This window comes from Homalodisca vitripennis, chromosome X (genome assembly GCF_021130785.1).
Source record: "Homalodisca vitripennis isolate AUS2020 chromosome X, UT_GWSS_2.1, whole genome shotgun sequence".
In the NCBI taxonomy this organism is placed as follows: domain Eukaryota; kingdom Metazoa; phylum Arthropoda; class Insecta; order Hemiptera; family Cicadellidae; genus Homalodisca; species Homalodisca vitripennis.
The window spans coordinates 150,614,655-150,628,766 of NC_060215.1; the positions used below are offsets into that span (position 1 = coordinate 150,614,655).

Here is a 14,112-nt window from a genome sequence, read left to right on the forward strand (position 1 = left end):
CTACCATGTATACTTAAAATGGTAATAAGTGGTAGTGCAATGTATTTTAGTGGATAATACTATAGAGACCCTGTTTGGTTAGCATGAGTGCAAAAAAATCAAATGATGCATTCTTGATGTGTATGGGACTTAAGACAGTTTCAAAACTTATCGATTTTGGATTCCTGACAATTTTGTAGGAAACCATGAACTCAATGGAAATGGAAAAAAATAATGTGGCAGCCTCAAAAATAGTTTATCACTTTATAAGACAATATTTATAGTAAGATAGAGAGAACTCAACCGTATCTATCTGGCACCCAGATCCACTGTCTTGCTTGAGACAATAAACTCTATGATGCGCAGAGGCTAAATTCTATCAACAACTAGAAGTTGAACCAGGTTTAGTTATAAAAACAAACTTTCTTTAGAAACATAGATTTATTTCAATACAACGATATAAAAAATATGTTCTTATACAACAAAAGACAAAGAGAAACCCAAGTGAAAAAACAAAAGGAAAATGAAGTGATGTTTGTAAATCTAAAGTCTATTGTGAAATAAAAACTCAACACATAAAGCAAAATGCAAATAATAAACGTACAAAACACTGACTTGTTAAAAATACTGTTCAACAAACACAATAAATGTTGATTTAGAAAACTGAATTGTCAGAAAACTGTAAAGCTTGTTAGAAATACTGTATGAAAATTTGGACTTTTAAAACTAAGTTACTTTTTCAGATAACTACATTCAGGTACAAAATTACCTATTTACAATTATATACAGGTAACAGTTACAACAGTACATTCTAAATTTTATTTCGCAAACATAACAAGATTTTAAATTCGAACATTAACCTCTTAGGCACTAGGTGTCTTTATAAAACCATGAATGTTAGGTTTTGGACAATTAAATGCAAAAAACCTTGAACAATATAAATTTATATCACATATTAAGTACAAAACTTGTCATAATTGTCGCTTAGTCATTCCATGTATAAGATTATACAATACAAATTGCACTTGGTTTTGTAATCCACACTATATACTCGTAAAAATATATGGATGGTCTGATGCCAAACTGAACCAACTCCAATTTCAATGTTTTTCCGGTATTGTCATTTCTTACTTTATAAAATACAATACATTCACATGCCAGAGAGAACCATATTAAACAGCTGAGTTTGTGAGGGAAATTTTATTTTTCTGTTTTACCATACGGGGAATTTTGATTTTGTTTGTGTGGCAGACTGAACTAACTCCTGAAAAACATGGCTGACGCATTAGAGTTGGTTCATGGTGCATCCTCTTCTTTAATAAATAGTGAGTTAAACTCCAGTTTATCCGACTTATTTGAAGATTCTGGCGACGAGTACATCCCACCTCAACATGCTGAAGATAGTAGTGAAGGTAATATTTCACATTTACTAATTATCTAAGGTCATTTCAATTATATGCAATAGGTTAGTGTACATTAGCATTTCATCTTATGCCAAAGTGAACTAACTATTCCCTCCATAATATCAGCTGTTGTGGTTGTGTTTTTTGTAACATATTAATGTTGTAGCCTTTCAATAGTGTTGTTAACAGATATCTGCAATGCACGATATACTATCTGTTGTCATAACTGGGATTTTGGAGTTAGTTCACTCTGGCATACAGTGTTCAGATATTTAAATGATGTTAGTTCATTCTGGCAGACGAGATTGTAAAAATGCTGATTGTTTGTTTGCCCCTGGATTTTTATAAAGCTTATAGACAATGATAATAGATTAATTAATTCATTTTTTAATAAAACAAACCTTATTTTGTTTTTTGTGTGTGTATATATTGGTACATTATTACTACAGTAATCCTTTTACCACCATACTTTAATAAAATAGGACTATTTTATATTGTTGGCTTTGTACATGCTTTATATTGGCATTAATGTTGCAGATGATGTCCCATGTGGTTCTAAGCAAAAAAGGAAGAAGAAGAAGAAGAAGGATGGAAAAGATGTTGGGGCAGATGGATCAGAAATGAGACAGGAAACACTCGTAGCAACAGAAGAAAACCCACCCGAGAAGAAGAGAAGAAAGAGAAACTACGGAGATCCAGCTAAGTGGAAAAAAAATATTAGAAAGATAAATCGAAACTCAGGAAAAGCTTATGAGAGTACTAGTGGTAATCCTGTTGCAAGTAAAATATTTGAACCGTTTGACTGTAAATGTAGAATGAAATGCGCTGAAAAAGTTAATATTGATGAAAGGAAAAAGTTTTTTGATCTCTTTTGGAATTCAGGGTCATTTGATACACAGACTGCTATTATTGGTAGGTCTGTTAAAGTTCGAAATGCTTTTGAAAAAAAGGGTTCTGATGATTCAAAGAGAGAATTCTCTCGTTACTATTATTTGCCATGTCAAAATATTGATGTCAGGATTTGTAAAAGTATGTTTATAAAAACACTTAAAATAGATAGCGCGAAGATTCATCGCTCACTGATGAAAGTTAGTCGTGGTGAGGTTGTAGACAAAAGAGGTAAACATACGCCTCATAACAAACTATCAGATGAACGAATTAACTCTGTTAAAAATCATATATCATCTTTTCCTGCCTACACTAGCCATTACAGTCGCAAAGATAATCCAAACAAAAAGTATTTAGGGGCTGAATTAAATTTAAGTCTAATGTATAGGTTATATGCCCAAAAAATGGAAGCTGATAATGTTAAAGATCAGACTGTGTCTCAGTCAATGTATGAAAAAATCTTTTACAAAGACTTCAATTTAGGTTTTAAGACACCTCATAAGGACACCTGTAAAGTGTGCGATTCATATAATGTCCAGAAGAAAGCGATTGAGAGTGAACTAGACTCTGCAGAAAAAAAATTGAAACTCAATCAAGTGTTGGCCAATACTGAGCTTCACCATAGAAAAGTAAATGCAGCAAGAGATGAAATGAAGCGGGACATGCAATTTGCTAAAAACGGCGAATGCACCGTTTTAACTTTTGATTTACAGAAGACATTCTCATTGCCAAAGGTTCCTACAGGAATAGCATATTATAAGAGGCAATTGTCCGTTTATAATTTAGGCGTTCATGACTGTGCCTCGTCAAAAGGAACAATGCACCTTTGGAATGAATGTCAAGGAGGAAGGGGACCAGATGAAATTGGATCCTGCCTTTTGAAATACATTTCTGACCATCCTACAAAAGAAAAGATTGTGTTGTGGTGCGACTCATGTGGTGGCCAGAATAGGAATTTCAAAATGGTATCCCTACTCATGCGACTAGTGCAAAACCCTTTAAACAACATTAAAGAAATTGAGCAAAAATTTCCCATACCAGGCCACAGTTTTTTGCCAAACGACACGGATTTTGGTCACATAGAAAAAAGCATGAGAAGACACGAATACATTTATGTCCCACAACAGCTTGCTGAAATAATAAAGGGATGTAGGTCAAAGAAGCAAGCATTTGAAGTCATTACTATAAAGGAAACAGATTTGATAACTACTGATCAAGTTTGCGCAGCTCTTACAAACAGAAAAGAGTGTGACGGAGAGAAAGTTGAATGGTTAAAGATCAGAAGTTTATGTGTAAGACAAAGTCATCCTTATGTCATGTATTATAAGTACACACACAATAGTGATGTTGAGTACCACTCAATCAGTCTCAGTAAACGGCTCCAAAAAAAGAAATCAAAAACCCTTGAAACCAAGAGGTCTGAACCCAGTAAGACTCAAGTTCCTCTTCACCATCTTCCTTTAGTCACAAAGAATCCTAACGGCAAACCTCTTTCTTCTGAAAAAAAGGCTGACTTAAAATCAATGTTAGAACTTGTGCCACCGATTCACCATGGATTTTATGAAGACTTGTTCCAGAAACAGGAAATAACTACCAGTGAAATCAACGATGAAGAATTGGTTGATAATCTATAAGTTTTATTAAATTTGACCTGTTTTTAATTTTGTAATACTGTGTTTGTTTGGTCTTCTCACTTTTTAAATAATAAAATCAGAATGAAAAATCAGTAATGAACTTATTATTCCTCCCTAATTTAGAAGTAAAATCCACCTTAGAACATTTTAGATACAATTCAGTAATTTTAAAGATGAAAGAAAAATATTTTAAGTAACTTATTTTACATATAAATATTGGTTCACTGAAGCACCCAGGGTGCAATGGTAAGTTTCATGAACCAGACTGAACCATGTCAGTACAAAAAAATTTTGAAAAAATATTTTCATCCCTTGCTGAGTTTTATATTAATTTTTTTCAGTAATTATGAAGATACAATTAGTGTAACTTTTCAGATTATCACAAAACAACAATATGTTTTTCAATTTCAAAGTGCTATTTAGCATCAAACATTGAAAATCTATTATTGTTCGTACTGAAAAATTAAAAATATGGAGTTGGTTCACTTTGGTATCAGACCATCCATATGATAAATTAAAACAAGTAAAATGGATTAAATTTACAGGACAATTACACATTTTTAAATTAAGAACAGTATTTCAAGACAAAGATAAACATATTTTTGGTATTATTCCACAAGCACATTACATGGTGATTTACGGGATTTGTAATTGTCTTCTAATGTAGAATGTAGTAAAAATTATGAAGAAGTGTTGAACTAAACATGGCTTAATAAAGTAAAATCAAAATTATAAAACATAGACAGAGCCAGTTTTAATATACCATACAATATTATTTATTGTATAACAGTTCTTGAATTATAAAAACTGCAATTCAACATCACCAAATTTTGAAGCTAAAATCTTTCAAATTCATAAAAATAGTACCAGTTCATTTCAACACATTACACTTTTCATTGTTAACTAATAAATAGGTGTATGTTAAATCCTATGAACCCAATTAAACTGAATTAATTTAAAAATTAAAGTTAATACAATAACAATACAAAACATGTGAACATTTTCCCTTCAGTCGAGCAAGAATAATGTCCTTGCTTAAGAAATCTAATGAACTATATTTTACTTACTACTTAGTAAGTAAAATAACTACTAAGTAAGTAGAAATTAGTTTTGGCATTATTTAAAATACCCACTTTTTACTGTGGATATAGTGGACAAACACATTAAGAAAAACGTAAAAATCAAAAACATATAAGTGGTAAAAACCTAACTAAAAAGAACAAAATTAAAATATTCAAGATTAGTTATATACATATTATAACTTCTTGAAGTGCGTAACAGTAATAGTGTGCATAACCCAAAATAAAACTGAATATTAAGTCAAATACAACAAAGCTATCATGTTGATCAACAATTGGTGGGATATTTTTCACAACTTAATTTTAAATCAACCCCAGTGCAAAAATCAGGGATCAACAGGAACTCTTAAACATATCACATAAAAAAAGTAAATTTTTGTTCTTTAAAAAACAGGATTGAAATAAGTTACTTATTCAATTTCAACTGAACTGTCATCACTACAGCCATCATAGCAACAGATAGATTTACACTTATGTTCCTTTTTCTCCGGATTTTCTTCGGCTTTGGAGCTGGAACACTCCATAGCCTCTCCGGTTCCATCCTGATTTTCTGTAAAATAATTTTTATACATTGGTAAGGTGATTTCTAGTGAACTACATGGAAAGAGCTATTTCAAACTGAGCTACCAAATGTTTTAAACTAAGGTTAGTTTACCTTCTTTGTCATCCTCCATTATGTCATCATCGACATCACTCTCGGTTTCACTTTCGGTTTCACTCTCGGTTTCACTTTCAGTTTCACTGTCACTGATGGACCTATCAATAATTTGGGATGTACCTTTCTCTTCCGTACTCTCGGCTTTGGAGCTGGAACACTCTGTATTCTCTTTGGTTCCATCTTGTTGGTCTGTAAATTTAGATTAGTTATGACACATTGAATATGGTGATTTCTAGTGAACTAAATGGAAAGAACTATTCAAATTGAGCTACTAAATGTTTTAAACTAAGCTTAGTATACCTTTCTTTACATCTTCATCTTCATCGTCTATGGTGATTACTTCATACACCCTGTCCTCTTTCCTTACTTCCTTTATGAAGACCACATCATCATCGTCACTTTTCTTGTCATTATTATTTTTTTCTTCACCACTAAAAGAACCAGTGTTAAACAATATAAATACAGTATACTCATTGTGGGGAAGGTTGGAAGAATTTAAGACTCCAAAAGACAAATAAGCTTTCCCACTTAAAAAAGTAATAAATCAAAACAATATAAAACATAACTTGTAGTATAATCATTACAGTAAAAGAAACTATTTGTTAGGAAATGACAGTCTAAAGTGAATAGAAAATAATGTTTTTCTTTTGTTTTTTTATTACAACTCCTGTGCAAACCCACACCAAAATAATTAGTTCGGTACTGCATGACACGATCTTTCTAATAATACAAGAAGTGTTTAGAAAGTAAGTACCATTTCATTCTACTGCCACTGTAGTGCTGCAATCAGTGTTCCACACATGCACACTAGTCATTCTTGTTCACTGGCTATCGACTCACGCCATTTTAGTTGTTCTACGTTGTTTTCAGTTTACTCTGAATGTTTAAGACAATAGCAACAATCCCGCCGATTGTGAGATTCATTCTGTAGTAAGATTTGAACGCAAGGAATGTGAAACCGACTAAAATTTATCATCAACTTTGAGATGATTACGGGGAAGACATGATGAGTGAAGGAATGGTAAGAAAGTGGCTTAGAATGGCGGTCGAACAAATGTGCATGATGAGAAACGGAGCTGTCGGCCTTTTTTTCGTCACCTATGATCTGGTAAGAGCAGTTGATAAAAAATCCAAGAGAACAGACGTTTCACTATGACAACGTTATCTGACGACTTCAAACAAATTTCAAACACTCTTTTGTATGAAATTGTTATTGACCACTTAGGTTATCGCAAGCTGTGTTCCTGATGGGTTTAAAAAATGCTCACTGATGTGGACAAAACCAAGAGACTTGGAAGTGCTTTGACTTTTCTCACATGGTACAGTGATAATGGTGAGGATTTTTTAAACAAAATTGCGACAGGTGATAAAACTTGGGTCCGTCATGTCACACTGGAATCCAAACAGCAGTCAATGGAGTGACGACACACGCAATCCCCGAAGAAACAAATATTCAAGACGACAATGTCTGCACAAAAAATCATGTGCACTGTTTTTTGCTGAATGATTTTCTCACCAGAGGTGACACCATTAATGCAGCAAGGTATTGCGAAACCTTAAGAAAACTAAGGCGGGCAATTCAAAACAAACGGAGAGGAATGCTCAGTTACGGAATTGTGTTGCTCATTACAATGCTCGGCTCGATACCGCTGGTGACACTCAAACATTGGTTCAACAATTTTGTTGGGAGCAGTTTGATCACCCGCCCTACAGCCCGGACTTGGCACCGTCTGACTACCACTTGTTCCTGCACATGAAGCGCATTATTGTCTTGCAGCTTTGAAAACGACGATGAAGTAAAAACTGCCATAGAGTCGTGGCTACATTAGTTAGCAGGAACCTTCTATGAAGAGGGTATAGACAAATTGATCACCTGCTACAAGTGTTTGAACATAAGGTTTGGGCTTTCATGTAGAAATAAAATTGTGTTGAGAAAAAAATTGTTTTGCTTGTTTTTTTTTAACTGTACTTACTTTCTGAACACGCCTTGTACCATGCATGGCCGTATTTGAAAAAAATTTTCGATCACTGTAAAATTTACTTTTTTGAAAATATAAAAATTCCCATAACCCAAAGATTTCAAATGTTAGGGGGGGGGGCTTTCCCTACTTTAAGTTAAAGAGTATACAAAACTGACCAACTTCAACATTTAAAGTTCTATTGTCTCTCTAAACATTTTGTTTGTCCTGGGGGAAAAGGACGGTTTGTCCCTGCACTTAGTCCTAAAAAGGACCTTTGCGCCTCCCTTACTTAAACTTGTGTCCTCAAAATCCAAGGCCTATCAGATTTGAGAGCTCCTGTTCTCTGATGTCCTTGGGGCTGAGGAGATAGGTTCCCAGGAATCTTTTACAATTAACAATGCTCCAATTAATGTTTCTTGTTCTCTTTTCCAAATCTTTTACAAGAGCTCTGCTGTTAAGAAAGCAGCCTGGCTCAAGCCCCACCATTATGGACTCAGCTCCCTTTTTGGCAAGGATGTCTGCTTTTTCATTTCCATGAATGCCCTCATGGCCCGGCACCCAACAGAGTGTTACTCTGTTATTCGTAGCCAGCTCTGCTAGAGCATTCTTACATTCCCAAACTGCTTTCGAGTCAAACGAACAGGTATCAAGTGCCTTTAGTGCAGCCTGGCTATCAGATAGTATGAAGTATTTTGCTCTTTTTGTCCTCATTTGTGTGAGTATTCTGGAGCATGAGTCTACTGCCATGACTTCCGCTTGGAAGACCGTGGCATGTATTTCCAGGGGCACTGCTATGTCAACTCCTGGTCCGTGTATTCCGAATCCTGCCCTAGAATCAGGGCGTAAACCATCTGTGTAAAACTTTAGGACCTTTTTATAATCCATTTCTCCCTACCATTGATAGGAACAGTATATAGTTTTTCGCAGGAGTATCTCTCTAAACATTAGCGAACTGTCACACATGAATTGTATTTATGGATACTGAGTGAGAGTTTACATTCTCTTTATAAGTAGTTAGGAAGAAAAAATATTAAAAAAGCTGTATTTAGTGCATTAATTTTGCACTTGGGCTCAAGACCAGCTTAAACACGATGATTTCTTTGTAAACTATGTTCTCTGTTATAATGCGATAAAGCAACCTTTCAAATTAGCGGGGAGGTGAGTAGATATAACACGAGATATTGGGCTGTGGACAGTCCACACTGGGTGAGAGGTAAGCTACCATAGATATTGGGCTCTGGACAGTCCACACTGGGTGAGAGGTAAGCTACCATAGATATTGGGCTGTGGACAGTCCACACTGGGTGAGAGGTAAGCTACCATAGATACTGGGCTGTGAACAGTCCACACTGGGTGAGAGGTAAGCTACCATAGATATTGGGCTGTGGACAGTCCACACTGGGTGAGAGGTAAGCTACCACAGATATTGGGCTGTGGACAGTCCACACTGGTTGAGAGGTAAGCTACCATAGATATTGGGCTGTGGACAGTCCACACTGGGTGAGAGGTAAGCTACCATAGATATTGGGCTGTGGACAGTCCACACTGGGTGAGAGGTAAGCTACCATAGATATTGGGCTCTGGACAGTCCACACTGGGTGAGAGGTAAGCTACCATAGATATTGGGCTGTGGACAGTCCACACTGGGTGAGAGGTAAGCTACCATAGATATTGGACTGTAACAACATGGTGTGGAATACTGACAAACAAAATTATCGGCCATCATTTTTCTAAAGGAAAACTTGCAGAAGATATGTACGACAATTTTTCGCAAAACATACTGCCCAGGTTGCTGAGAGATGTACCTCGAGAGGTAAAGGAGAGAATGTGGATTCTCCAATACGGCCTCCTCATTACACTAGAACTGTTCGGGAAATCCGGAACCGTCAGTTTCCAAACAGTGGATAGGAAGAAGTGGTCTTGTCTCTTGGCTCCATAGGTCACCAGATCTCAATTGTGTAAACTATTACATCTGGGGACGTCTGAAAGATTCCATATTCAAAAACCGACCAACAACTTGAGAGGAAATGCAGATGCAAATTGTAAATTCAATTGCTGGGCTCAATGGAGAAGAAGTGTTACGGCCTGTTCGTAGATTCAAACACAGGATTTAGCTATTCTAGGAAAACAACGGCACAGACTTGAAGCATTTGTAAGATATAAAAACATCTTTTATATTTTTTATTAACTTTATGTACATTGTCCTTCCAATAAATTTGCTGAATAAGTTTTGAAAGTATCCATAAAATCGAATTTGTAACCCACATTTGTAATAATAAGATATAAAAATGTAAATGCTAAGTTCAAATTGGTTAAAGTGATATTTATTAACGTAGTGAATACAGATTTTTTAAATATTTTATTTTATATTTTCACCTCTCAACTGCCCAACTACTTGTGAAGAGACAATGTAAACGACCACTCAGTACTCATAATATAATTCCTTTACCACATTCTTGTGATCGTTAGAGGTAGAAAAAAAGTTTAAATGCAGAAGTTTTCAGTTTTGTACGTTACAACGTTAAAATAATGTTATTATTTTCATTTTGGTTTGTTCAATTCATAGTTTTTGTGTCCATTTTACATTATTTCTGTGCTACGATTTCTAAAAACAAATTATTCACTCAATAGAACACAAAGGTTTTCTGTGGCACTCAAAAAAGCAATTAGTATAAAAAGCAATTATAGAAAAGCGACAGAGCAGAGCTGTTTACAATAGAGCATACAATCTAAATGTAAAACACAATACATTCTTATAACAATTTTAAAATAGACTATAAACAAACTTCTAGCACTGGTTACCAGAGGAAATTTACTGTATGGTTGTGTAAATATATATATATATATATATATATATATAATAAATATTTAAAGTTATGAAACCTGACGTTTGCAGTTGCATTTGTAAAGACTACTAAAATATTGAATCTTTAGTTTATTAATTAATTTTTCACAAAGTTTAAGATACTTCTATAATTTTGTCATACTTTAAATTGTGTGCTGGTTCCTTGAGGTTTTAATTAGTTAAGTTCAACTGTAAAACTATCACATAATGTGTGATAAAGCATTTTAACTATGTCTATAGTTTTATTGCAAATTTAAACTTAAGAACTGAGAATGCTGAATCTTGTATATTGCTTAAATTTGTTACTGTTATAAATAATTGTCTAACAAAAAGTGTAAACAATATTCATAGAAAACAGTTTCATTTTGTATGTAAAGAAAATGTCCAATTTCCCCAAGCTTGCATAAGGAAAAACCCATTAAAAACCAATAATCATTAAATTGTAAGACTAAATAATCGAAAAATTGTAGACTGCTGATTTTAGCACCACAGACCAAACTCCCACCAACTATTATATCCAAATTGATAGAATATTAAAAACAGGCATTTCACGTAAAACCAATTTTGCTCTTGTACTTTAATTCTATATTTTTAATAAAGAGTAGTATGTATAGCTTAACTTTCAGTTTGTCATTTTAAAATTAAAATTTAGTTCAAATCCTGATTGAAAATAGCAGTAAATACTGACATAATGTAATAAGAAATTATCAGAAGAACAACATGTGGATATAAAATATGTACCGTGTATGAGTAGTGTACTTTTTGATTTCCTTTGTATGAATATTACATTTTCAACAAATTAATTATACAAAGAGTCAAAGACTCTCTAATTAAACATTGATCATACATAATGAAATAGGTTTCATCCATAAATACCAAAATTAAAATATATAAAACTAGAAAATATAGGTACTGTATTAGGGACAGAATATGAAACATTGAATATTGTTCAGTTGTAACAAATCTAGGATGGGCTACTGTAATACAGGTGTTTTAGACCCCTCGGCTGCAATCTCCCGTGGTTGCTAAGTTTGACACAAAGCGACGCAATAAATTGTACCCTAATAAATCTCATGAGGTGAAAGTCGTGAAAATGTTTTTGTTGCGTTTAAAATACAAAGGTGTACCAAATATGTTAATCAAGTCATTTTTGGAACTTTTTTACTACGGCACGTTTGCACTTAAATTTGTGATTTTTTGTATTTGAAAGAGCACAAGACAAGCTTTCAAATGTTATTTCGTATAACCATTTTGCAAGTTTTTCTACAGCATCAAAATTTTCAAATTCGGAAAACATTACAGCTGTGTGCGAAATATATTTTAAACTAGATGTTACTTGCGGCTTTGCACGTTTTATTAAGCTATGCCCGTGTATGAGCACTTTTGGTTCAAGTGAATTATATTTCCAACGCTGATGTAGAGTTTGCCTTGTTGCCACATTCAACAGAATCTGTGTATGTTTATAGCTATTGTACACTACATGTACATTATTACACAGTGGTATAACACTAAAGCCTGGTGGATCATTTGACCATATTTCCACCGATCATTAATTGCCGGTTGGTCTGAAACACCCTGAACATGTAGTCTATTTTGAAAAATTGTATACAATTTCACTACACTGCAGAGCTAAAACTATCGATCACAATGACTTTCTTGTCCCTGTTTCGTGTTTGTAATTATATCTAAGCGATATGCTATAAGAAACAGGTTCCAAATGTACAAAAAAAAATTACCTGCTTTTTTTAGTTAATACTGAAGGTACATTCTTCATATAAAACCTAATCGGATCTGTCCATACTTCATTCCTGATAGCCTGCACATAAGAACCTGCTTAAGACAGTACCCTGCATACTTATATAAGTTAATAATCATGGCAAAAATTAGAGAGATCAGGGGATCAGCCACCACCTCACTAACAACCTGCACATAAGAACCTGCTTAAGACAGTACACTGCATACTTATATAAGTTAATAATCATGGCAAAAATTAGAGAGATCAGGGGATCAGCCACCACCTCACTAACAACCTGCACATAAGAACCTGCTTAAGTCAGTGTACTGCATACTTATATAAGTTAATAATAATGGCAAAAATTAGAGAGATCAGGGGATCAGCCACCACCTCACTAACAACCTGCACATAAGAACCTGCTTAAGTCAGTGTACTGCATACTTATATAAGTTAATAATAATGGCAAAAATTAGAGAGATCAGGGGATCAGCCACCACCTCACTAACAACCTGCACATAAGAACCTGCTTAAGTAAGTGTACTGCATACTTACATAAATTAATAATAATGGCAGCAATTAGAGAGATCAAGGGATCAGCCACCACCTCACTAACAACCTGCACATAAGAACCTGCTTAAGACAGTACACTGCATACTTACATAAGTTAATAATAATGCCAGCAATTAGAGAGATCAAGGGATCAGCCACCACCTCACTAACAACCTGCACATAAGAACCTGCTTAAGACAGTATACTGCATACTTACATAAGTTAATAATAATGGCAGCAATTAGATCAGGAGATTGGCCACCTCCCCACTAATAAACCGCACTCACCCGATAACCTGCACAAAAAATCCTGCATACTTTTATAAATTAACAACAATGGCAGCAACAGAGAGATCATGGGATCAGCCACCACCTCACTAATAACTTGCACTGAATCCTGATTACTTACATAAACTAATCAGCATGAACACATAGTGTGTGTCAACAGTTTGACACAGCATAAACTGTATACTTATATCAGTTAATAACAAATTTTTGTTCTAATTTAAAGTCTTTAAATGTTAAAGGAAAATTATTAATATACGTTTCTTCATCTTCTAGTTTCTTATTTTCCTTTACTATTCTGACTTTGTGAATTTTTACACATTTACCTTCCTATCTTGTCTATCACTACATAGTTTAATTCATAGTACAGGTGTTTATGAAATTCTCTTAACTCAGCATTAGCATCCTTGTTGTCGAATACACGTGACAGATAATCAGTAACTGCATTGCTGCTGGATTTCACATATTTAATATTAAGTTATAGGCTAAGAATACTGGCAAAACTGATAGCTGAATGGCTTAATTGTCAGGCTCTTGAACTGGATACCTGGTTTAAATACAACCAGTGACACTTACATCTAATTTATTTAAACTATTTTGACATTCTTTAGTCCACTCAAATTTACGGCCCCTTTTACGTAGATCATTTAAACATGCCACTGTTTCAGCATAGTCTGGGGTAAACTTAGAGAAATAACTTGCGACTTTTTTTTATTTAGTTAAAGTTGCGGTGAACTGTAAATTTTTATTATAACGTTATGGAATTAAATTCTATGATTGTTGAGATATTTAAGTTTATTTTTTATGTATTAATTGTTATTGTTATGTTAGTTACATTGTTAATTTATTGTTATTCCTTCTCGTAAATTATTATTATATATGTATGTTTTGTTGTTATCAAATTATATTGCTTATCAAATACAGGGAGGTGGTGGTACAACAAAGACTGCATATATAGCCATATAAAATACAGTGTATGAAAATTAAATTAAAATAACCCTGCACGTGCGAGTACACATGGGGAATGATAAAATGTTAAAAAATTTTTGTTGAATAAAGTTTTTTGAATTGACAACCGCTGGATCACCTCTCTTAAA

The 14,112-nt window shown here is 34.0% G+C and overlaps 1 protein-coding gene across 1 annotated transcript in view; it reads right to left on the reverse strand.

The window, feature by feature from the left end:
• Positions 1–401: 401 nt before the first annotated feature.
• The window catches only part of LOC124370016 (protein SET-like), a 29,773-nt gene continuing 16,062 nt past the window's right edge, over positions 402–14,112 (reverse strand). The window contains exons 5-8 of the mRNA XM_046828293.1: positions 12,184–12,263; positions 5,942–6,072; positions 5,639–5,830; positions 402–5,533 (exon numbers count right to left, since the gene is read on the reverse strand). Coding sequence (XP_046684249.1) covers positions 5,394–5,533; positions 5,639–5,830; positions 5,942–6,072; positions 12,184–12,263 — 543 coding nt within the window. The 3' untranslated portion in view covers positions 402–5,393. The remainder of the gene's footprint in view (positions 5,534–5,638; positions 5,831–5,941; positions 6,073–12,183; positions 12,264–14,112) is intronic.